Source organism: Ailuropoda melanoleuca, chromosome 1, assembly GCF_002007445.2.
Source record: "Ailuropoda melanoleuca isolate Jingjing chromosome 1, ASM200744v2, whole genome shotgun sequence".
NCBI lineage: Eukaryota > Metazoa > Chordata > Mammalia > Carnivora > Ursidae > Ailuropoda > Ailuropoda melanoleuca.
Genome location: NC_048218.1, coordinates 122,914,043 through 122,936,994, shown reverse-complemented (window position 1 = coordinate 122,936,994; position 22,952 = coordinate 122,914,043). Strand labels below are relative to the sequence as shown.

Genomic DNA, 22,952 nt, shown 5'->3' with positions numbered 1-22,952 from the left:
AACTTTGCCATAGTACCTAGCCACGTGAATGTAGACAAACAATTGACATCTCTAAGCCTCGGTTCCCCATCGGTGAAATTGGAATAAGAAGATTCCCTGTGTAGTGTTCTTAAGGATTGAGATGAGGCACAGAAACTAGGCAGTATGGTATCTGACTCTCAATAAATATTAGCTAATAGTATTATTGTCTTTGATAAGATGGTTTAGGGTCCCTTTATCAAATTTTCCACTAAACAAATATACAGATTTTATAAGCAATAAGTATTTATTGTATAAATTAAGAAAGCAAAAGAGCTCATGAATCTGGCATTCTATGTCTGGCAACCACAGGCCAAAATATGTGGGGCTCAATCAAGCCACCATCTAGAATATATATCCACTAGGCTGCAAGCTTTTTGAGTATTGGGACTGTGTCCTGTGCACCTTTCTATCTCTAGAGTCCAGCACAGACATTGTCTTCAATAAATGAACAAACATGGGTGTAAAACCATGCTGACAGTCTCTTTTCATGGACCCTGGTGCTGAAATGGATTACGGAGCTCACAAAATCCATTAAACTGGATCATCTCTAGGCAAAGTCACAAGAGTCACAATAGTTCAGATATTGACTAAACTCAGCCTACCCACTAAGAAACTACAGTAATAGTAATAGGTCGATTTATTGATATTGTATAGTCCTCCACTGTAAGCGTTAAATTTTTTGNGTTAAATTTTTCCCCTGCTCTTAAAGATGAGATCAAAAGCAATCACACAGGTTTTGCAGGTTATTAGAGAAAGGAGCACTACTCATTAAGAAGGGAGCACCATTACTACTGCAGGTACTTCATCAACGAGTGTCTCACTTAAAAGGCCACCTACATGAAAAACGTCTTGAATCAATAACTTATATGAATGTATCACAGACACGGTCACAGAAATGTTTTAATTTCAAGCCTGCATCTATACTTTTGTGTATATATTTTGTAAAAGTAGAATTTCAATCTGGTTGCAAGCTGGGAATTAAATAAACTTTTACAGAGTAGTTTTGTTTCCATATACGTGGCCAGTCGCTGCAAAATTGCTGTCCAAATGCCAGGTTGATTCTGCATTGTTTTTTCTAAAAAGCACCTATCAGTTTTTCATTCACAGGACCCAAAAAGAACAAAGTCACTTACCAGGAGGAGTTACTATGAGCCTAGTTCCTTCTGCAAATACCTTGATCCAGCCTGGTTAGAGGTTGTCACACTGGTTAGAGCCTCTACAAAAATGCCAGCCTTCTCCTGAGCTTCATGGCAGGACCAGCAGGTAGAAACCTTTACTCGCAATTACCTTCTGAGTTCCTTGAAATTCCTTGAATACAGGCTTCATGTCATCTGATATTTTATAAGTTTTCCTCAGATTAATTGACACAAATGTCTGTTTTGATGGAGGCAGTAATCACGGAAGAGTGCTGATAGAAAATGGAGATGATGAGAGCAAATAAAAAGAGAGAGAGAAAGGAAGGGAGGGAGGGAAGAAAGAAGGGAGAAAGGGAGGAAGGAAAGAAGGAAGGAAGGAATGGAGGGAAGAAGAAAGTGAAAGAAAAGAAAAAAAACAAAGAAAAAGAAGATCAGTGCTAACTGGTCAACCAATGACTTTTCAAAATTACCAGGCACAGTATTCAGAGAGGTAGAGATTTTGATTTCCAGGTGCTCAAGCGCGTGAAACTGCTCAGAGATGCATCAAAGGAAAAGCTCTTCTGTTCTCAGGAACACCAGGCCTCCTGTGTCAGCAGTTTGGGATTGTGTTTGTAAAAGACCATAGGCTTCACTAACTGAAAAATAGAACGTGCTGACAGAAATATACTTGAGAAATGTGAACAACGGTCTCCATTTTTTTGTAAGCCAATTTTACCATCAGGCAACGCAAATCTTTATCTTTGTGTCTTTGTGTTTTTAGAGTAAATTTCTTTTTTTTTTAAAGATTTTATTTATTTATGTGACAGAGAGACAGCCAGCGAGAGAGGGAACACAAGCAGGGGGAGTGGGAGAGGAAGAAGCAGGCTCATAGCGGAGGAGCCCGATGTGGGGCTCAATCCCGGAACCCCGGGATCAAGCCCTGAGCCGAAGGCAGACGCTTAACAACTGCACCACCCAGGCGCCCCTAGATGAAATTTCTGAAAGTATTTTTGTCGGTTGAAAAGTAAATGCAGATGAGCTTTTGTTAGATATTTCCAAACTCCCCCCCACCCATGACATGGGTTTATTTTTCATCCTTACCAGAAATGTATGGGTGCCTGTTTTCTCTCACCGCTTTAGCAACAGAGAGTTTCATAAACTTATATTCTTGCCAGTCTTATGAGTGAGATATGGTATCTCTGTAGCTTTAATTGAAATTTATCTTATTATAAATGAAGTTCATCAACATTGTATAAGTTAAGAGCTATTTGTGTATTTCTTTTCATGAGTAGACTTTTCATGACTTTTGCCATTTTCCTATAGGATATTTTTATGTTTTACCTCCATTTTTGAAATAATTTTTATTTTGGTGATAGTGGACCATTACATGCTATACAGATTGTAAATATTTCCTCATGGTTTGTCATTTGTCTTTTAACTTATGGTGCTTTTTACCATGCAAATTTTGTTTTCATTTTCATGGAGTGAAATTTATCAATATTTTCTCTTATTACACCTTGAATTTTAGTTACAGTTACAAGCTCATTCCCTCACTCTTTCTCGCACAGGAAGGCTGTCAAATGTTTTCTGCAGGCTCAGAAATATTTCATTTAGGCTCTTGCCCTAAGGTCTCTGCTGTGAATCCTCACATCTGCTGTTGTAGCACAAAAGCAGTCACGGACAGTTAGGAAAGGAACAGGCATGGCAGCATTCCAGAAAGGTCAGCAGGTGTTTTGTTAGAAATGTCTGAAAGGAAAAGTAGTCTATTTCACTTATTTCTATTATTTAAAATAAAACATAAGAAAAGAGAAGATTACGAGTTTTGCTTAATATTTTGTTATATTACATTCAAATATACCATAATAACCCATATAAGCAATGGAAAGACTCAATGTAGTGAGTATTAGACATGCTCCAAGCACTTGTAAGAATTTCATATGTGTTATTTAAGTTACCCCTCTCAACAGTTCTCTCAGGTAAATATTGTTATATTTTCCATTTTCAAATGAGGAAAATGAACCAAAGATATATTAAGCAATTTACCCAGAGTAAGACAGTTAGTATGGGGAGGATGGATATGTAACAAAGGGTCACTGAGGAAACACTGAGAAATAGGGAAACATAAAATAAAACTAAATGTCACTCGCAGTATATAATTCCAGGGCAATGATTGACAAAGATGTTCTATAAAGGGCCAAATGGTGAACATTTTAGGCTTTGTGGGTCTCTGTTGCAACTACTTAACTCTGTCTTTGTAGTGGAAATAGCTACAGACAGTTTGTAAGCATACATTCAAGGTTGTGTTTCAATAAAACTTTATTTACAAAACTGGGGCTTGCCTGGCTGGGCAGAGTTTGCGGATCCCCTGTTCCATGGTCACTACTATTGCCATTATGATTAATTGCAGATTTTTAGTTTTTCATTTTATTTTTTTTTCAGGGAGTTACAGAGTTGTAATAGTATTAAATGGGAAAATATAAATATATAACCATTTTAAGTGTTATATATACAATTATATTTTACTCTTACATAAATAATGTCATTATTAAATGTAAAAGCCAAAAAATACATTTTGACTGCATTAGTGCTGAAAATACTGACTCCACCTGTGGCCAAGTCCTCTCTTTGGATGACATGTTCTGGGCCCCTTGGAGCTTAATATTCACATCTTAGAAATGCCCACCAAGGCCCAAATCTGAGAAAATTTTCTCTGGCCCTCAAAAAATTTGTAAAGTTTACATATAATTCTTCTAAAAACAGGTTCTTTAAATGGCTGCATAGTATCTTGTCACTTCAAAGCCACATGGGTAAGGCCGTCCTTTCCCTCCTATTCATAGTGTTTCATGGCTGCTGTGTGTTGAAAAGTCAGGGTGGCCCCATCTCCTCCTGTGGCCAATTCAGTCCATTCTGCTGCTCTTTTGGGATTAAATAAAATAATCGGTGTAAAATATTTAGCACAGAGACTGTGAGAAGCTTAATCCCTCTTTTCATTCACTTCTTTCTAGAAAGGGTTCATTGTTCTCTGACTCCATATTTCATTCAAGGGTCTTCTTACCTTCTTTCCGTAGATGTGTTAGGGGACAGTTGAGGTCTTGTTGACACCCAGGCTCTCAGGTTCCTCCCTCTGGAACCCAGCCAAGAATCACGACGGACAGGGTGTGGGACACAAGATCCTGAGGTTGCCCTGGGAAGGGCTGACATGGCTGTGGGAGGAATTCATTCTGCTTTCATAGCGTTTGAGCACTTGATAGCACTGCCTGATTCTTAGAAGGAGAAACAGAATGAAGGTGTTATCATGGTCTCAGGAACCAGAGGTGAACCACATGCATGGTGACTACGTGCTCAGATATCCAAGTTACCAAAAGCATCAAGGTTTTCTGAAGTAAAGATCTTACTTGAACATTTGAAAGTGGACTCTCAGGAGGTGGGGGAGGGGGTTGTGTAATTTCACACATGGCTTGTGTGGATCACTGTTTGCTGAAAACTGGCAAACATCCAGCTACTGATTACAGATTTTTAATCTGATTCATTTGTGAAATATCTTTGCCATCTTTTCTTTACAGAATAAGGAAGCATGTGTTACTCTTCTTTTTAACCATCTGATCCATAATCAGGATTTTTACTTTTCTTTCTAGAACCCCAGAGAACAAGGTCTCAGAGCCATGCCCACCATGTTGCAGGCAACTGTTGCTCTCAGGGGTCTGTTCCAACGCAGAGTGTTCCTTTGTCCTGGTGTTGACCCTGAATGTGGAGTGAGGTGCTGCTTCTTCCTCTAGGATACGGGATGTACACCTTGGTGTCTCCCATACCCAAATAACTGTCGTATACTTAGGGATAGAACGGTCAGTAGATACTTCAGGATGGCCACAGGGTGGTGATAAAGGCATGGGATTTCTATGTTTGACAGATCATTCTACCTCTGAAAAACTGTAATGCCCATGAATAAAATTGGAAGTAATAATAGGCAATACTTAGGTAATCTGTATACCCCTTTCCTGTCTTCATTTTAAGCCCTTCAGGTACTAGAAATCTCTCTACAGTGCGTTAACAGACAAACGGATCTTCCTTTGCACCATTCACTGTGTATCTTCAGCGTTCCCAGACAGCCTCATTTCGTGGGATATCAGTTCAAACTGCTTTGATTTGCACCATAATTGCTGATACCATGGCAGGGCTCACTGTGTGAGCAGAATCTAAGATGTCTGCCTGCAGAGTTCAGGAAATACCGCAGAGGGAGCGGCTCAGGCTGCCACCCAGCTGCGCAGCCTCCGTGGTCGCCCGTATGGAGCAGGATGTGGGTGGGTCAGACCTGAGGACGGTTCTTGTGCACCTTCTCTTGGCAACGCATGCTGTGGGTCCCAATCCAGCAGTCACAGTAGTACACGGCCTCGTCTTGTTTCCTTAAGAAATTTATTTTCAAGGTTGAAGTAGAAATTTGTTGTTCTTCCTAGTGAAGTGACTGTAAGTAAGCTTTATTGAGACAAACGTGAGATATTATCTCCCTGATCTGGTTTCTGCCAGTACCAGTGCATGGCTCCTTTGTTAACGTCCTCAATGGGCACTTTTTAAGATATTTGGCTAAGCTCCTCTCTTGTTCTAGAAAATGACATTGCAGGATGCTTCGTCTTTACCTGCCCTATGTCAACTGCAAGCAAAGAAGAGAAATTCCCATGAGCAAATGATACAGGAAAAGGCAATAATAAAGAATTTCTTGAGCGTCTCCTGCAGAGTGAAGTGACTTGGGGGCAACCACAGGCCCAGAGGGACAAGACGATGACCGCTTCCAGCAGTGGCATCCCATTGGCCTGGCTGGCTCCCTGGTGACAAGGTAAGAAGTGAGGTCCCTGGTAGCAGGACTTGTCAGGCCAGGGGCAGGAGGGCGGGGCTGGTTCAAGTTTCTCAGAAGAAGTGGTGGCTTAGATAGTTCCCTGGGGTTGTTCATGATCTGCCACAGATCCGAGCAGGTCTGGGGCCTCCTGTGCCCTGTGAGTGCTGGGCAGATGGCATACGAGGGCTCCCAATCTGGAAAGAAATTCCTGGTTAATGTGTCTGTCTGGGGTGAGGCCAGATGTTTCTTACACCCACTCAGCCATTCCCCCTGGAATCCCATACCACAGAAACATTGCTCAGAAACAGGAGGACAGGCCTCCTGGGTTCAGTCCCAATATCTATCTGTCTCTGATTTGCTGTGATTCAGGACCTGGAAATGAAACCTAACCTTACTCTTCTGTAACAACAAAGCAACAATCAGACCCTGAAATACCTCATTGACGTTGTTGGATATGCCATATGCACAGGCCTCTGAGTATTTTTATGTTTTTTAAAGTTAATTGAGATGTCACCATGCAGATCCAGGCTCAGAGAAATCAAATTTCAGTTATATCTGGGTGCTTCCAAGAAGGGACTAGGCTGGAACTGCTGGGGACACATGGGTTAGAGCAGTCTCTGGAACCAGCTTCTACTGGCCCAGTCTCATGAACATGATGTCACAGGTAGCAGTAACTCTTCAAGAAAATCTGAGCAAAACAAGATATAAAAATTAAAATACAAGGCACCCATCTTTTATTTTTACTTTGAGTTTTCTCTGTGTATTTGTGACTAGAAATAGGATTGTTTGGTATTTTATATATAAATAATGTTTTTAAGTGAGATCTGCATATTTCATATATTTTCTCTTCTTTTGGTTAAATTATTATTGTGAGCAATATTCCCGGTCTTTAAATAATCTATGAGGATAGTATTTTTTCATGACTACATGTAATTAACAGCCTCCTCTGCCATTTAACCCATTTATTTAACTTCATATATTGAAAATTTATCAGGGCCTTACCAACTTTTTGTGAAAATCATTATTAATGGCCTATGAAAATCAGCACCATCCTATACTTCTTACCCCTTTGGCTGTGGACTAATATATTTAATCTCTTTTGGTCTCAGTTTCTACATCTATACTTTCTGAATAAATATTTTTCAAAATTGAGAATTTTACATTATCAGTCTAAAAATGAGAATCAACAGAAACTATATGCATGTGATAAATAATATGTACCGAATAATAAACAGAAATTTTATTTTGTGCTTAGCAATATTACGTCCTTTCTAAAGTTTTCAAATTGTGCTTTTATTACTATTGGAAAAGAAGAAAAAGTGACTTCGTGAAATAATATTTTCATTATAAAAATTCTTGTTACTTTTCTTTTAAATGTATAAAATCAGTAAATGAATGCGGAAGAAAAACCCATCCTCTCTGACAGGCAAAATGGTATCTAAAAACTTAATATTTCTATTAATTTTCTTGCTTCCACCAGTAGAGACATTTCTGTAATTGAGATTTAGTGTATGAGTATGAACTTTATTTTTGATGTAAACATTTTCACTTTTATTAACCAATCTTAAAATGCCTTTTTAATGGCTTCATAATATTCCATCTTTTGAGCTCAGCATAAATTATTTGCCTCTTTCCATTTGTTTATCAGTAAATTTTTCACTGATTTTTCTAGGGCTCATATTGACAAGCTGACATAACTTTTGTTTCCTGAGGGCTGTTATCCCAAGACACTGTATTACGAACATACACTGCTCTTCCTTACCTGACATGAAAAAACACATTTAGCAAAGATATTTTGAGAAGCAAAATAGTAATGTAGCAAAGTTCAAAGTTTTCTTTTTTTTAATATGTTCAGTTAGCCAACATATAGTACATCATTAGTTTCAGATGTAGTGGTCAACAATTCATTAGTTGCATATAACACCCAGTGCTCATCACATCACGTGCACTCCTTAATACCCATCACCTGGCTACCCCATCCTATGACCCCCCTCCCTTCTGTAACCCTCAGTTTGGTTCCTGGAGTCCAGAGTTTCTCATGGTTTGTCTCCCTGTCTGATTTCTTCCCATTCAGTTTTCCCTCCCTTCCGCTGTGGTCCTCTGTGCTATTACTTATATTCCACATATGAGTGAAACTGTATGATAATTGTCTTTCTCTGCTTGACTTATTTCACTTAGCATAATCCCCTCCAGTTTCACTCATGTGGATGCAAATTGTGGGTATTCATCCTTTCTGATGGCTGAATAATATTCCTTTCTTAAGAAGCAGAATCCACACTTTTCATTCATTCCTTTTGGAAAGGGCTCATCTTCCCGCTTCATGTGTCCCACTCAGGTTCTGGCTTCCAATTTTCTTCCATAAAAAATATAAGGGACTAGGAAGGTTCTGTTCAGCCTCAAGAAGGCAATGGTCCCCTCATTAAGAAACTGTCATGGTCATAAACAGTGTGGATTAAAATGACAATCAAAGAACATGAGCCCAACTGAGCTGGAAGAAGAAGGGCTGAAGGATCACATGTAATTCCATCTCTTGTGTGTGCCTGGCCTGCAAATCCCTCTTTCCACCAGTAGATCTCAAAGTTGAACAATAGCCTGTGGGGCCTTCAAGTAGGCAATAGATTGAATGAATCTGTTGATGTTAGTGGGGGAATTTATCATTAATGTGAGTAATTCATACAGGAAAGTTGTAAGGACATACGTATATTCCCACAAGAAGTGCACCGTAGATTTTACTACTAGAAATAGACTTTTCACTGTTTTATATTGAAAAGTCAATGGATAATATACTGGCATTTTACTTATTCTCTGAAGACACCTAATCACTCGTGTCCTGTGGCACATTGTAATAATTTGTGTCAGTTAATGTTCGGTATCACTTCTGTCTACACTGTGGGGAACAAAGTCTTGTTTCTTGTATTGTCCTGCAGTGAACAGGTGGTTTCTTTTGTGATTTAGTCTTGATTTGTGTGGAAATGAGAATGGTTTCTACTTGCTAGGACCTATGTTATGAACACACTTTCTCCGTATAATATTCTAAAATATTGCACGTTTAGTAAATACTAACTTTCAGAGGAACAAATATTTGGTGCTTGAGTGCCTCGGTCGGTTAAGTGTTTGACTCTTAATTTCAGCTCAGGTTGTGATCTCAGGGTCCTAAGATTGAGCCCCACATTGGGCTTGTGCTGACCACGGAGCCTGCTTAAGATTCTGTCTCTCCCTCTGCCCCTGCAAAAAAATGAGCTAATATTTAAGAGTATTTTTTATTGTTAGCCTTTTTTTCCTAAACGTTTTTCATCTTTTCCATCTTCACAGCAATCCCATGATATGGATGCTTATAGTTTTCATTTCATAGATCAGGACAGTGAGGGACAGAGGAGTGACACCTGACTCAAGGAAAGCCACAGTGGGTTAACATCTTCCTTGAAGAAACTTAGAGAAAAAGGATAAAGATGAAGATAAAAATGCCTGTGAGCATCTCACCATAAGCAACAACTCGCTCCATTATGGTGTGTGGAGTTCTAGACTTCTTCTTTGCAGATACATAGACATAAATATTATTTTGGGGACTACAGAGACATACATTGATGAGTCACAGGTGCACACAGGGTTTTGTTTTCTTCTTGTTTCAGTTCACTTTATATTCTGAGTGTGTCCCCATGTCACTGGAGCAGTTTTTCATGTCTGAGGCTATGAAGTGTTTATGTCTGTCGCTCAGGAGCTGCCTGAAACTGTGCACATTTCTTAATCTCTTTCTGCCTCAAAGTCCTCATCTGAAAATAGATGTGATAACAATCCTATCGCAGAAGTTAGTGCACGTTAAATAACTGAGTATTTCAGTCTTATAACTGCTAGTCCAGGTTCTGGATAATAGTGAATTTTTGAAATGATTACATATCATTACTACTACTATGATTTCACAAATTTAATGTCCCCATACTGTCAACCATTATTTATTTATACCAACTTTCATTGTGAAAAGCTTTGGTGACCATTTTGAGGTAGTTACCTGGAAAATCAGTCACATATTATTAGTATTTTATTTTTCTGCATTGATTTTCCATATTCCTCTTTTCCTCCCTCCTTTCTTCAGTGAAGCTTTTTTGCTTGCCTTTTATGATTTCCATATGGTTTTCTCTAAATGTTTGCATGTATTAAAACTTTGAAGAGTTCTGCCTAAAACTTACGTGTGGCTCTGTCACATACCATGTGGAGCTGATGTGAACTCTGATTTGGGTCGTGCCTGAGGAGAAAAGAGAGGAAGAAGCCAGGATGGCTGGGTTTTCCTCCTGAGGCAGCTGCCCCATTGTCCCTGCTTTCCAATAAATACCATTTCTGAAGTGATCCACACTGGGCTGTTGAGGGTTGGGGAGGTGGAGGACAGTAGACCAGAAGGCCAATGGCCTACAACTAAGAGGACTGACTTCCTCTGCAGGAAGGTGCCTCCTGGGAATGTGAAGGAGGAGGAGAGGGAGAGGAGACATAGGGCCACTCTGGAGGGAGGTCCCCTGCTCCGCCATTACTGTTAGGCATCTCCTTCCAGATCCTGTGTTTGTGTGCATGTGTGTTTCTGTGCATATGTGTTCGTTTGTGTGTGTGTCCCTCTGAGAGTGGGTGTGCCTGTGTGTCCATCTGTGTGTCTCTGTGTATGTGTTCTATGAAGAAGGGCTGGCACTTGTGTGAGTATGTTTAATTGAGGGAGCCCACACTTTCTACATGACTTTACCTCAAGGAAGGCTAAGAAACAGTATCTGACATTTTTCCTTCCTATAGTGCGAATGAATTCGCTCTTTCATTAAGATCCATAAGGTGGGGAATTCCCTGGACGTAGATGAGGTTTCAGATGCTGGGAGCCAAGAAGGGAGATAAATGGCCTCTTCAGATACATTCATGGAAAAATGTGTTTTCTCTTTGTTAATTATTCAAACAGGGAAGTAAACAAAGTCAGAATTTATCTTTCATTCATTATCTTAAGCACTTTCAAAAATAGAGATGTTATTTTCTTTAGTTTTCATAACATTAATAGCTCACAATAGTGTAGGCATTTCCACACGGTAGGTGCTGTGCTACAAACATGTTGGTTCCATTATCTCATTTAATATTCACAAAGCCTACTAAATGGGTGCTTTTATTACTGTTTCTATGCTTCAGATGAGGAACGGGAGGCTTTTGACACACCAGGCATTTTATCAAAGGTCTGACGTCAGTAAGTGGCAGAATAATAATTCGAACCAGAGGATCTATGTCTAGAACCCACATTCTTAAACAAGATACTTTATTTCTTCTGTGTGTACTTTTTATAACATAATATATTGTATACTACCATGTAATAAGAATATGTATCCATGTATATGTACATATGAATGTCTGTATTTACAGAGGTGTCTGTGGATATATATTTCTCCCAAGGTTCTAGAATGCATGCTTAGGATTCATTACAGGAAGTACTCTAAATGTGCTTCCTCAGTAATGCTTCCTGACATTCACTGATTCACAGATTAATTCAGCAAGTGTGTACGGAGGCTGCCCTAGAGACGAGGCATGTGCAGACCCTGGCAAGGTCAGGCACCAGAGACAAGGGTCTTACGTGGGAGCGCTTGTATCCCAGCTGCACTTGCGTTCATCTTCCTTCATTTGGTGCTGAGCCTGGCCCGCACAGTCACGTCCATGACCACAGTCATGTGCCCTCTCTCCATTTCAAGCCCCTTCTTATGCAGCCTGAACCATAGACATTCCCTGGAAATCTCAGGACAAAGAACTGACAGTCCCGGACTCACTCAGGCTGTTCAACAACCCCAGACAGCAGCTGTCATCAGGAGGCAATAGGGTCCATGGGAAGATGCGGCAGGAAGGCTGGCATCCTGCAGGCACAGCTACTAACTGTCTGCTGCTTTCCCCCTTGTTGTAGGACTGAGGTACCTGTCAGGGAGCACAGGGAAGGGGCTGAGGCTGAGGCTGGGACTGGGGCTGAGGTTGCCCATGTGGAAAGGGTGAGAACCCAGAACTGAAGAGAGATTTCTGGGGCTGACTGTCTGGCTCCTCTAAGACTTTGTACATTTGCACGTGGCTTCATCTACTGTGTTCTGTGGACTGTATAGAAAGAATCCCAGTGGAGGAGACAGGATGTCTCAGTGCTGCCTGTTTATTGTTCTCCTCTTACTGCCTCTGAGCAGGTGTTATAAGAGACCAGATATGCATCAGATACCCAAAGCCTGATTCATTTTTTTTTTTGTACCAACAAATGGCTAAGAGAGCAGGTGCAATGTTGAGTATGGTACATAAATGTAATTATTCCTTTTTTTCTACTATGGCTATAGATATTTCTGGTTGTGTCATTTTGACTACTAACTGGCAAGAGAGAGACAGAGAGAACAAAACAGACTTTTCCTCAAAATATTGGAGAAGGCATTAACTAATTTCTCAGGGCTCTCACATACTCTGAACAGATGGAAGAATGAACTTACTAGCTCAGAGAAAAGTGATAGATGGTTGCTTGTAACTGGGCATCATGTCTACCCAGGCTTTGCCTCCATGGACAAGGTGGAGACCTGAGAACCCTGACGGCCAGAGGATCAGATCAGTGTTAGTGCTTCAGATCAGTGTGTGTGACTGCTGGTGTCAGGAAGGAAATGTGGGCCACCATTCCATGCAATTCCTAATGAGGTTTCTGATTTTTCGGGAGAATATTGGTCAGGTTGTGGTGACAACAATCCCATCAGTCCATTTCAGGATAGTTTGACAGGAGTAAATGGATACAGACATAGATGATAGAGACAGAGGTAGAGAAAGTGACACAGACATATACGTAGACAGAGACAGAGACAGAGACTGACAGAGACAGAGACAGAGACTGACAGAGACGTAAACACAGGCGTATCTAGTGCAGCTAGAAATATCGCAAATGTGCCACAAGAAAGACTTTTCTCAATTAATTGTCCCAATTGTTTCATATTAAGGAGTAGAGACAGATGTGAAATTTCAAAGAAGTACTGATGATAATCCGGAGTGGTCCTCCAGGCTGGGTACTACGCATCTTGGATTTCTCATCTCATCATCTCACACCAGTCGCTGGGGTGGGAGCACCTCTGCTCCCCAGAAGACAGCTCTGGAGATGCCCCAGCTGACCTCCTCCTTTGACCCCACAGTCGGGGGCCCCGGGGTCTATGCAAACACCGGATTTTGTTGTTGTTGCTGTTTTACTGCATTTCTCATGACTGTCAGTTTCTCTCAAGGCTTTGAATTGTGAAGTTTGGTTCCTAGATTCAAACAATAGTATTTTCATTGGTTCATTGGCAATACTTTTTGTAGATTACTTTATCTTTCTTAGATTCAGAAGGCTTCACCGACTGTTTTCTAAATACCCTCTATCTTGTCTACATAACCCTATGTAGTTACTACCTCCTGAACAGAGTCTCTGTAGCACAGAAATCTCATTTTAACTAAATAAAAAATGGCACAGCCTTGGCAGAATAATTAGAAAAAGTCACTTTTTCTCCAGGCTGCTCAGAGTATAGAGGGGGGTGGGCACGGGATGGATTTTGGTGCCCACTGTGCCCCTCCTGTAAGCACCGTCCAGCAGGACGCACTGGCTAGAACAACAGAGGCTACAGCTCCGGGTGTGTTGCAGGGAGGGAAGCGTCAGTATTGTTGAGAAGTTATATGTGTATCCCTTCCACATTCTGATATTGGAGGGAGGTGCTAACCTTACCAATTGAAAATCATTTCCTCTGGTTTGGAACAGCCTCTTTCAGGTTAGGACAATCTCTTCTGGCACATTCCTCATCCTTTCCGTTTCTCTGTCTCCTGCTCGATCACATGAGGACATCACTACACATGGGAGAAGAGTGAGTTCTCATAGTGGTCCTCCCACCCTCTTCCAGCCCTTTGCCCCGCCGGTCGGTAGGATTGGCCTCGTTGTCAGAACTGCCTTGTGCACTAACCAGCCCTGAACCCACCACTGACTCTCACCACGCCCTGGGACGTAAAGGTTCCTCCCTGCGGTTTCTGCTCTTGGCTAAGCATCAATTCTTTCTTCCCTGAAACAGGTGTATTTGCAGGATTTTTAGGATGATCACGTGATTTCCTCGGCAGACTCAACGTCTAGCACATTATCTGGCGGCTAAATGCATATGAATTCCATTTGTTCATTGCCAGCACCTTCAGGTTGAGCTTTTCACAATTACTGAAAATCTCTGAGCACCTTACTTCTCCGAGATACTCAGACCATTTCAAGATACAGTCTCTAAATAGGAATGCGAGTTAATGGGAAATTATGTCAACCAGACATTTAGGGCAGGCTCAGTGATATCTGCGGGGGTACCTTGAGAGCCGTCCGACTCCCTTTCCTCTTTCCTCTGATACTGAGGCATTACATAACAAGAAGTATTAAAGCGCTTAATACACTACCTACCCGATGCAGAAGGACTTCTCCCTAAAAGTAACTATCACTGAGATCTTATCAGAACATTATGTTTATTACATTTTAGAAAGAACTTAATGCTTTTTCCTTGAGCAAAGGAAAGCAATCAACGAAATCTGTTAACCTGTGAACTACAAATGCTAATTCTATCACTTTCAGCATATAACTAGAGTTTTGGTAACTACTCGGTGACTTCAATTTAGAAGTTAAAAAAATCAAGGCGATGGAACTCACAGTAGGTAGGAATTATCACTTTGTGAGTGAAACAGTTAAATGTTGGCTGATAGGTGGCAGGACGGTAGATGAGGGAAGGACAGAAAAGATAAATCAATTATAACAAACGTGAGAGGCTGGGTTTTAGTTGACCTTATCAAAGGGGCATAAGAAAGTCTCTGCTTTCTTTTCGTAAGAGTTAGGATTGGCTCACTACTGTACCTTTCTTTTTGTATTAAAGAGCATCAAGAACTCAGAACCGGATTCATCATCATACTCATTCATAAAGCCCTATAATCGTTTATCTACACAGAGATCTCTTTATTTATTTTACTCTACTTAGGGGATGATGACTTCCTTAATAACTGGACAAATACCTGAGGTCCCTGATATAACGGAAGAACAAAAGCATTACAAACAATCTACACGCTCCCCTCTGCTAAGTTAATTAACTAGAAAAGCACAGAAGTTACTGATCATCTCTCAACACTTGTCCAGCTTCATGTTTTTTCCTGAAGGAACAGAGCACATCCTGTTCTGTTAGAGTGGTTTTGTGGAAAGAGAAATGAAAGGAACTAGATAAAATCTCCCAACTCTGCAACTTATTTTACTTTTGGGGGGAAAATAGAACTCAGTTATTTGACTGTCTGTTTGATTTCATTCTTTTGCTCCTTCACATGGACAACTACCTCTTGTTACCGTGCCCTGGGCATGACGAGGTGGGCACTTGGGGACGGCACACATGGTTTCCTTAGTCTCTGCTTGCTGTTTCAGAGCAGCTAATGGAAGCATCAGCAGAGACTGGGAAGTGGCAGCAGAATGAGCTTAGGGTCCCTCCCTGAAGGGGGCCTGCATCCTCACAGGGGCCAACATATAGTGCCAACTCCCGCCATACCCAGAGGTTCATGCTCAGGAACCAAGAAGTGCATGTGGGAGGGGCCATTTCCTTTTATACCAATCAACCCACTAGAGGACTGTGTTTCTTTTTTCTTAGGGCTCTGAATCCACAGGCTTGGAAATCTAGTGCCGAAAAGAAATGCTTTTGTCAGGTGACATGGTGATGGTTCTTTGAGTTTCAATTTCCATTGGCCAACTTTCCATTGGAAATCAGAGCAAAGAGTCCCATTACTGTAATCCACAAGGGTTAGGTTCCTGGGGCACAGAGCAATGCGGAGAAAAATGGAGCACTGATTTTACAGAGCCCACCCTTTGTGCCCCTCAGCATCCATACTTGTTCTTTGCCTGAGGGAGAAATCTGTGCCCCCATAGTGGGGGCACACAGGTTCCTTCTTCTCAGTGTCCAGATGAACATGTGAGGCTGATTTTCTAGCAACTTCCATGAACAGTAGCAGATCATGTTTTCAGGCAATAAAAGTGCCAAACAACTATGTTGAACAAAACTATGGCTGTGTGCAATTCTGCTTGAGACCATCTCATTCCTGTATCTGCATGTGGACAACAGATGTAAAGAAACCAAGGAAATTATAGTGCAATGTTAATAGGAAGACTAACTATTTGTGCCCTTCTCTATAACACCTGGTACCTGCCCTACACAGGGAAAAAGACACACTCAGGCCGCAAAGCTACTCTGAGCTCTCCAAGCATGAACCTGGTGTCTAGCTTGGCAGACAGAGTCAGTAGCAATCAGCAGAGAAACTTTTTTTTTTTTTTTTTGGTAAATGAAGCAAAGGTTGTTGGAGAAGAGGGGAGAGATAGTGGTTGAGAAAGAGGCTATTATACACATTTCTAACTGTCAGATTTCACATGATGTGTCTAAGTACCCAATAATATGTAAGAATTTTAATATCAAGTAACATGTGAATTCTTTGTAAGAGTAAATTTTAAAATAAAAAAAGCCATACAGGTTTTCCATGAGACAATAAGGATATGGAAATGACATAGTAAAAGCTCTCCTGATCCCGATGTTTAGAAGCGACCTCTCCAAGACATTTCCTCTACCCAAGACAGTGTCCCTGACGCATTCTGGGGGTGGAACATAAGAATACCCAACACAAAAGAGTCTGCATAGATTTCTAGATGTGCCCAGAAATTTTCAGAATTGTGATTTTTAGAAGACGACGCTGAGGGAACAGACATGACTTTTCCACAGTACTCGTGTGTGTGATCAGTGGGGAATGGATAACATAACTATGGAAACGGATTTTTTGAGATGTTCTTAGACATTATTCACCATTAATTTCATAATATAATGTTGTTTCTCTTACTCAAAATCATTGTCTCACCCACCTCAGGAATGAAATAAATGAGTTGAGCCCAAATCATCAGGCTATCTCAACCATGCAACTATGCAAAATTCCCCACCCATGAGGTAATGTGAGCCCCTCTCTCATAGTCAAAATGTCAATGTCACTTCAACAGACATTAATGGAGTCACCACCGTACTGGGTCCTGTACATTCTAACACGATGCTTTCAGTGTCGTTAGAATCAGCCATGTAAACAGCCATTTAATTAGCAATCATATATGTAGGATGGAAGGGCTGGTTGGTCTCTGGCTGTTTTGCCTTTACTGTGTGTGGCCGCAGCGTCCTTGGTGAAGCTCAACTAGCCAGAAGGACAAGGGCAGGGGGTAGAAAATTACTCCAAATGTGACTTGTTGTTCCCTCCACACAGGGGTTGTTTGCTCCATGCACAAGGCCACTATCCTCTCAGCCTGTAATTCAAGGGCACTACGGACCCATGTCGAAAACTGAGATTTCCATTGACTTGGGGAAACTTCTCGTGACAGGGGCTTCCGATTTAGCTAACTTCTCTGTAACTAAATTGTCACAGTCAGGTCTCAGCGTCACTCCTGTGTGGAGTCAGGCACTGAGAGGAAAAGGGTTCAGGGTATTACGAAATGGGAGAGACACATGAAGGAACATCCCCAAAACAGAGCAAAGGTAAGTTACCGACCCTCCTCCCACCCCTTCCTGCACCTGCTGGAGGTCTTAGCCTTGGGCCAGCCTTCAGTGGGGGGTAGGGGTGTTGGGTTTTTCACAAGCAGGTGTGTGTTAAATATAAATCTTCTGCTGCAGAAACAGAAGCTCAGGGAGACAGATGAGGACTTACTGAACCTGAGCGACCAATTTACTACAGATGATTTGGACTTTCAGTAATCATGCTTACCAATGCTGTTAAGTTGTACATAAAATTTGAATTTTCAATTGAAAATGCATTTAATTCAGTTCAGACCTCCTCAGAAAGCTTTTTCTTCTTCCCCACATTTGGCAGCAGGGGATTTCTTGCTTGGGGCTGATGGATCAGTAATATAGCTTTTCTTTTCTTTCTTTCTTTTTTTTTTGTCAAGAAGTTGACTAACTTTATAAGAAGTTAGTAAACATAGTGATATGGGATAATTTTTCTTTATTACAGAAATCAGTCCCATAATTGTGGCAGTTAAATCACCTCATTTAACAGAGGAGAGGATAGAGGTCCAGGGAATGTGGACCCCAAATCCCACATGGAGTAGCATTCAAGCAGTGTAAGGTGGAGGGCCCCTGGTCTCATCCAGGGCTGATGCACGTCCCCCCACAGAAGTTGAGCACCAGGCGTGCCAGTGCGCGGGTTTGCTGAGAAGTTAGCTCTGCTGTTTTCTGTGCTTCTGCTCACTGAGTCTCCACTGCAGAGTAACCAGCAGTGGGCAGGGCAGCAACTTAGAAACTGGAATCAGGAGTTGACTTCCCATCTCAGCTGACTTCCCTTTCAGTCATTTAATGATAAATCTCTCTCTCGAATGACTGGCACGATAGTTTAGTCCCACATTCTTCATTGGCAATGGCCAGGATCTTCAATCGCCAATCTGTCACAGCTCTGTTCAGTAGAAGTAAATATAAGTCACAGTTTGAGACACCTTTCCTAGCTGTTGCATTTTGAAAAAAGTTAAACAAAATTCTAGGATTATTTTTATTTCCTGTGAGATATCCAAAATAGTGTTTCAAAGGTAATCAATAAAGAAATTACTTAGATATTTCATCTTTTTTCATAGTCTCCAGAATATGTCTTGTATGTTACATAAGCAGGCCATCTCAGCTTGGACTAGTGGACTAGCTACATTTCACATGCTCGGGAGACACGTGTGGCTAGTGGCTCGTGGCTCCTGCATTGAACAGCACAGATTCTGCTCCAAATGCTTCAGAAGTGCTGCCCTGAACAATCTTTAGAAAAGTCCCCCAAAATCAATATTTTTTGCACAGCAAAGGAGACAGCTGACAAAACCAAAAGCAAACTGACAGAATGGAAGAAGATATTTGCAAATGGTGTATCAGATAAAGGGCTAATATCCAAAATCTATAAAGAACTTATCAAACTCAACACCCAAAGAATAAATAATCCATTCAAGAAATAGGCAGAAGACATGAACGGACATTTCTCCAAAGAAGACATCCAAGTGGACAGACACGTGAGAAAATGCTCCACATCCCTCGGCATCAGGACAATACAAATCACAACCACAATGTGATACCACCTCACACCAGTCAGAATGGCTAAAATTAACAAGTCAGGAAATGACAGACTTTGACAGGGATGCAGAGAAAGGGGAACCCTCCTACACTGTTGGTGGGAATGCAAGCTGGTGCAACCACTCTGGAAAACAGTATGAAGGTTCCTCAAAAAGTAGAAAATGGAGCTACACTATGACCCAGACATTGCACTACTGGGTATTTACCCCAAAGATACAAATGTAGTGATCTGAAGGGGCACATGCACCCCAATGTTTATAGCAGCAATGTCCACAAAAGCCAAACTATAGAAAGACCCCAGATGTCCATGGACAGATGAATGGATAAAGAAGATGTGGTGTATATATATAACGGAATATCACGCAGCCATCAAAAATGAAATCTTGCCATTTGCAATGACATGGATGAAACTAGAGGGTATTATGCTAAGGGAAATAAGTCAATCAGAGAAAGACAATTATCATATGATCTCACTGATCTGTGGAATTTAGAAACAAAACTGAGGATCACAGGGGAAGAGAGAAAAAAATAAAACAAGACGAAACCAGAGGGGGAGACAATCCATAAGAGACTCAGTCATAGGAAACAAACTGAGGGTTGCTGGAGGGGAGGGGGCCGGAGGGATGGGGTAACTGGGTGATGGGCATTAAGGAGGGCATGTGATGTAATGAGCACGGGGTATTCCAAAAGACTGATGTATCACAGGTTTGTACCTCTGAAACCAATAATAAATTATATGTTAATTAATTGAATTTAAATAAAAAATGTCTTAAAAAAACTTACGTCCGTACAAAAATGTGCGTGTGAATGTTCATAGCAGCTTTATTAATAATCAGCAGAAGGTGGCAGCAGCCAAGATGTCCTTCAATAGGTGACCAGATGAACAAACTGGCACAGCCATACCATTAAATATTTTTCAGCAATAAGAAGACATGAGCTATCAATCCATGAAAGAACATGGGGGAAACATGAATTCATATTGCTGATCGAAAGAAGCCAGTCTGAATTGGATGCAGCCTGTGTGATTCCAACTATATGAGGATTTACGGGACCTCTATGTACTTACTGTGTAATTTTTGGTAAGCCTGGGAATTTTCTTTGAAAAGTTGTCCATGAAACAAACAAAAATAGTAGCTTTGTAGAGATTCGACCACGAGTGATTAATGTTTGACTATTACTCGAATTTATTACTGGTTACTATGGGTGATTTACATATATTTTTGAAAGTCGATGTATTTTCCAAAGGCAGTAATAATAAATATTAAATATCATTGCTCTCAGAAAAAAAAAAAAAGAAAAAAGAAAAAGAAAAGTCTCTCCAGACAGGACAGCTCCCTGGGTCTGCACCAGCCTGGGCACCAGAGGCTCCTTAGTCCCCAGGGTTCTGTGCAGTCGCCCCACGGAAGGGGCGTCCACCAGAGTCCGGGATGCTGAGGGCTGACCCCAGACAGCCAGAGGCGGTGGAAGATACCAGGCATGGAGTGTCCTGGGAGACAGTGACCTTTTTGCTCAGGGACCTGGGCAGAGCGCTGGGCTGTGCGTTTCCCAGGCAGCGCAGTAGTACACGCCCTCGTCGCTCTTCTCCAGCTTCAGCACAGACAGGGTGCAGCTGTAGCCATCCCTGCCCTTCTCGGCATTGACTTTGTCCGATTTCATAGGATAATCCCTCTGCGCATAGCCCCTGGACATGTCGAGGTACAGGAGCCTCCTGGGGGCCTCACCCTCCTGGTGGCGGTACCAGTGGATGTAGCTGACCGAGCTGTCAACTTTGCAAGTCAGGGTGGCTGAGCGGTCCGAAGGCAAGCGCGCCACCACAAAAGCAGGCTGCTCCAGCTTGAGTCCTGCTCCGAGGCCTGCCGGGGGAGAAGGGGACAGCGGTGAGACAGTGATGGCCAGGAGCCTCAGGGTGTCCCCTGCACCCTGCACTGGGGAGTGAGTCAAGACTTACCGGGAAACAAGAGAGAGCACAGGAGGGCAAGGGGACCCAGCATGGTTCTGCTTCCCACCTGCTGGAAAGAAACCCAGCTTGACCTCCTGGCTGCACCTGCTGGGAGGAGACTGGCTGGGTGGGTGGCAGAGGGCAGGTTAGGACCTCAGCCTCTGCTTCCCTGAGGCACCTGCAGATACTGGTGAGAGAGAGGGAGGAGGAAAGGAGGGAGGAGGGAGGGAGGGAGGGGCCATAGGGCTGGGACAGGTCTGACTACAAGGGGGGAGGGAACATCAATGTTTAGGGCTCTGAGAAGCACTGAGGAATGTTAGTGCAGGGATAGCACTAGCAGTAACAGCAGTCCTTGACTGGCCTGATGTCCCCTCATCCCTGATCAGACCCTCAGAAATGGTAAAGGCAGGGCCTCAGGAAGGGTCAGCTGAGAAATGCATCTGAAATGAAGGTTCAATTCAGCCAAGGCAGCATTGACCTTCAACTGAAAGGAACATTCCTTTTTAGTTGTGCCGGTATACCAGCGCCTCGTAGATATTGCCATGTTCATTAGTTATGGTAATTACAGCCTATCAACCTGGAGGGAGAGGGCAGGGGGGATGGCCAGGAAGGGGACTTGGCCGGGGCAGGGAGGTTCAGGCCCTTCACACCCACTACCAGACTTGGCTCCCGACCTCCTCCTCTTGGCGAGCACTGAAAGGCAGGCGTGCTGAGCTGTCACCAGGATTCAAGGCTCCAGTGCCCCAAAATGCAGGCTTTGAGGTTATGCTGAGTTGGTAGGGTGGTGTCTAGAATATTCTGCTAAAAGTATATTCCAGGCCCATCATTCAGACCCTCAGCAGGTGTCTAGGGCAGCTGCACTAAAATGTGAAGTGGAAAAGAGAGTCTTGCAGGGCCGGAAATCCTTGCTGGGACAGAAGACTCATGGTTTCAAAATTAAGAAAATATAAAATTGTCATCACACCAAAGCAGAAAGAGTATTCTTGAGACAAAAAGGTAATAAGAGAAATCAACTTCAGAAACCTCAACCAAAGCTTCCCATCTGCCTGCTTTTCCCACAGGCCCTGTGGCTGCCAGGTGCTCGCGTTCTGCAGGGAACGGCGGGTTCAGACCCACTGCACGTGCCTGCCAGCCTCCCAGACCTGCTGGGCTCGGGAACGCTCCAGTCTCGGGGCCCAGCCTGGGAGCCCAGCTCTCCACGCAGCCAACAATGTCATCTGAACAATGGTGCGCTGAGGGGAGACGTCCTTCTCAGTCCGGAGCTCCAAAATGGGACACTTCGGAGAGGCTGAATGATACCTCCTAACTCTGGGAGGGCCTGGGAGCCCAGCTCTCCACGCAGCCAACAATGTCATCTGAACATGCCACTTGGAGGATGTCTGTCCTTGGGAAAGTCACTGAAAATGGGAATAATAATGCTCGCTTTGCAGACACCAAGCATCATGGACCTGGGATTGGGAAAAGCTAGTTGCTTTGTAAATAAATACTATCAGTCAGTCTTATGTACAATATATTCCTTATAGCAATTTATTCCTCAAATAACACATCAACGTAGTTATAACAACCACACTTGGCAGATCAGCTAATTGAAATCTTTAAATGTTTCACCTGTGCAGAGTCACATAAGTAACAGAGCCTTGGGGCGCCTGGGTGGCTCAGTCGGTTAAGAGTCTGCCTTTGGCTCAGGTCATGATCCCAGGGTCCTGGGATTGAGCCCCGCATCGGGCTCCATGCTCCACTGGGAAGCCTGTTTCTTCCTCTCCCACTCCCCCTGCTTGTGTTTCCTCTCTCGCTGGCTGTCTCTCTGTCAAATAAATAAAATCTTTAAAAAAAAAAAAAAAAAAGCAGTGGAGCCTTGATTCAAACCCAAATCTGAGAAAGTCCAAAACTACTTGTCACACCAGTCATTCCATATATTTTAGAATTTTATATTTTATATATATATATATATATATATA

The 22,952-nt window shown here is 42.3% G+C and overlaps 1 gene segment (V, D, J or C); it reads right to left on the bottom strand.

Annotated features, from left to right (window-relative positions):
* Positions 1–21,199, bottom strand: part of LOC105234754 — a 42,584-nt gene extending 21,385 nt beyond the window's left edge. Inside the window, 2 exon segments of the C gene segment in view lie at positions 20,599–20,908; positions 21,004–21,199. Of these exon segments, the coding sequence occupies positions 20,599–20,908; positions 21,004–21,046 (353 nt within the window).
* Positions 21,200–22,952: the final 1,753 nt, after the last annotated feature.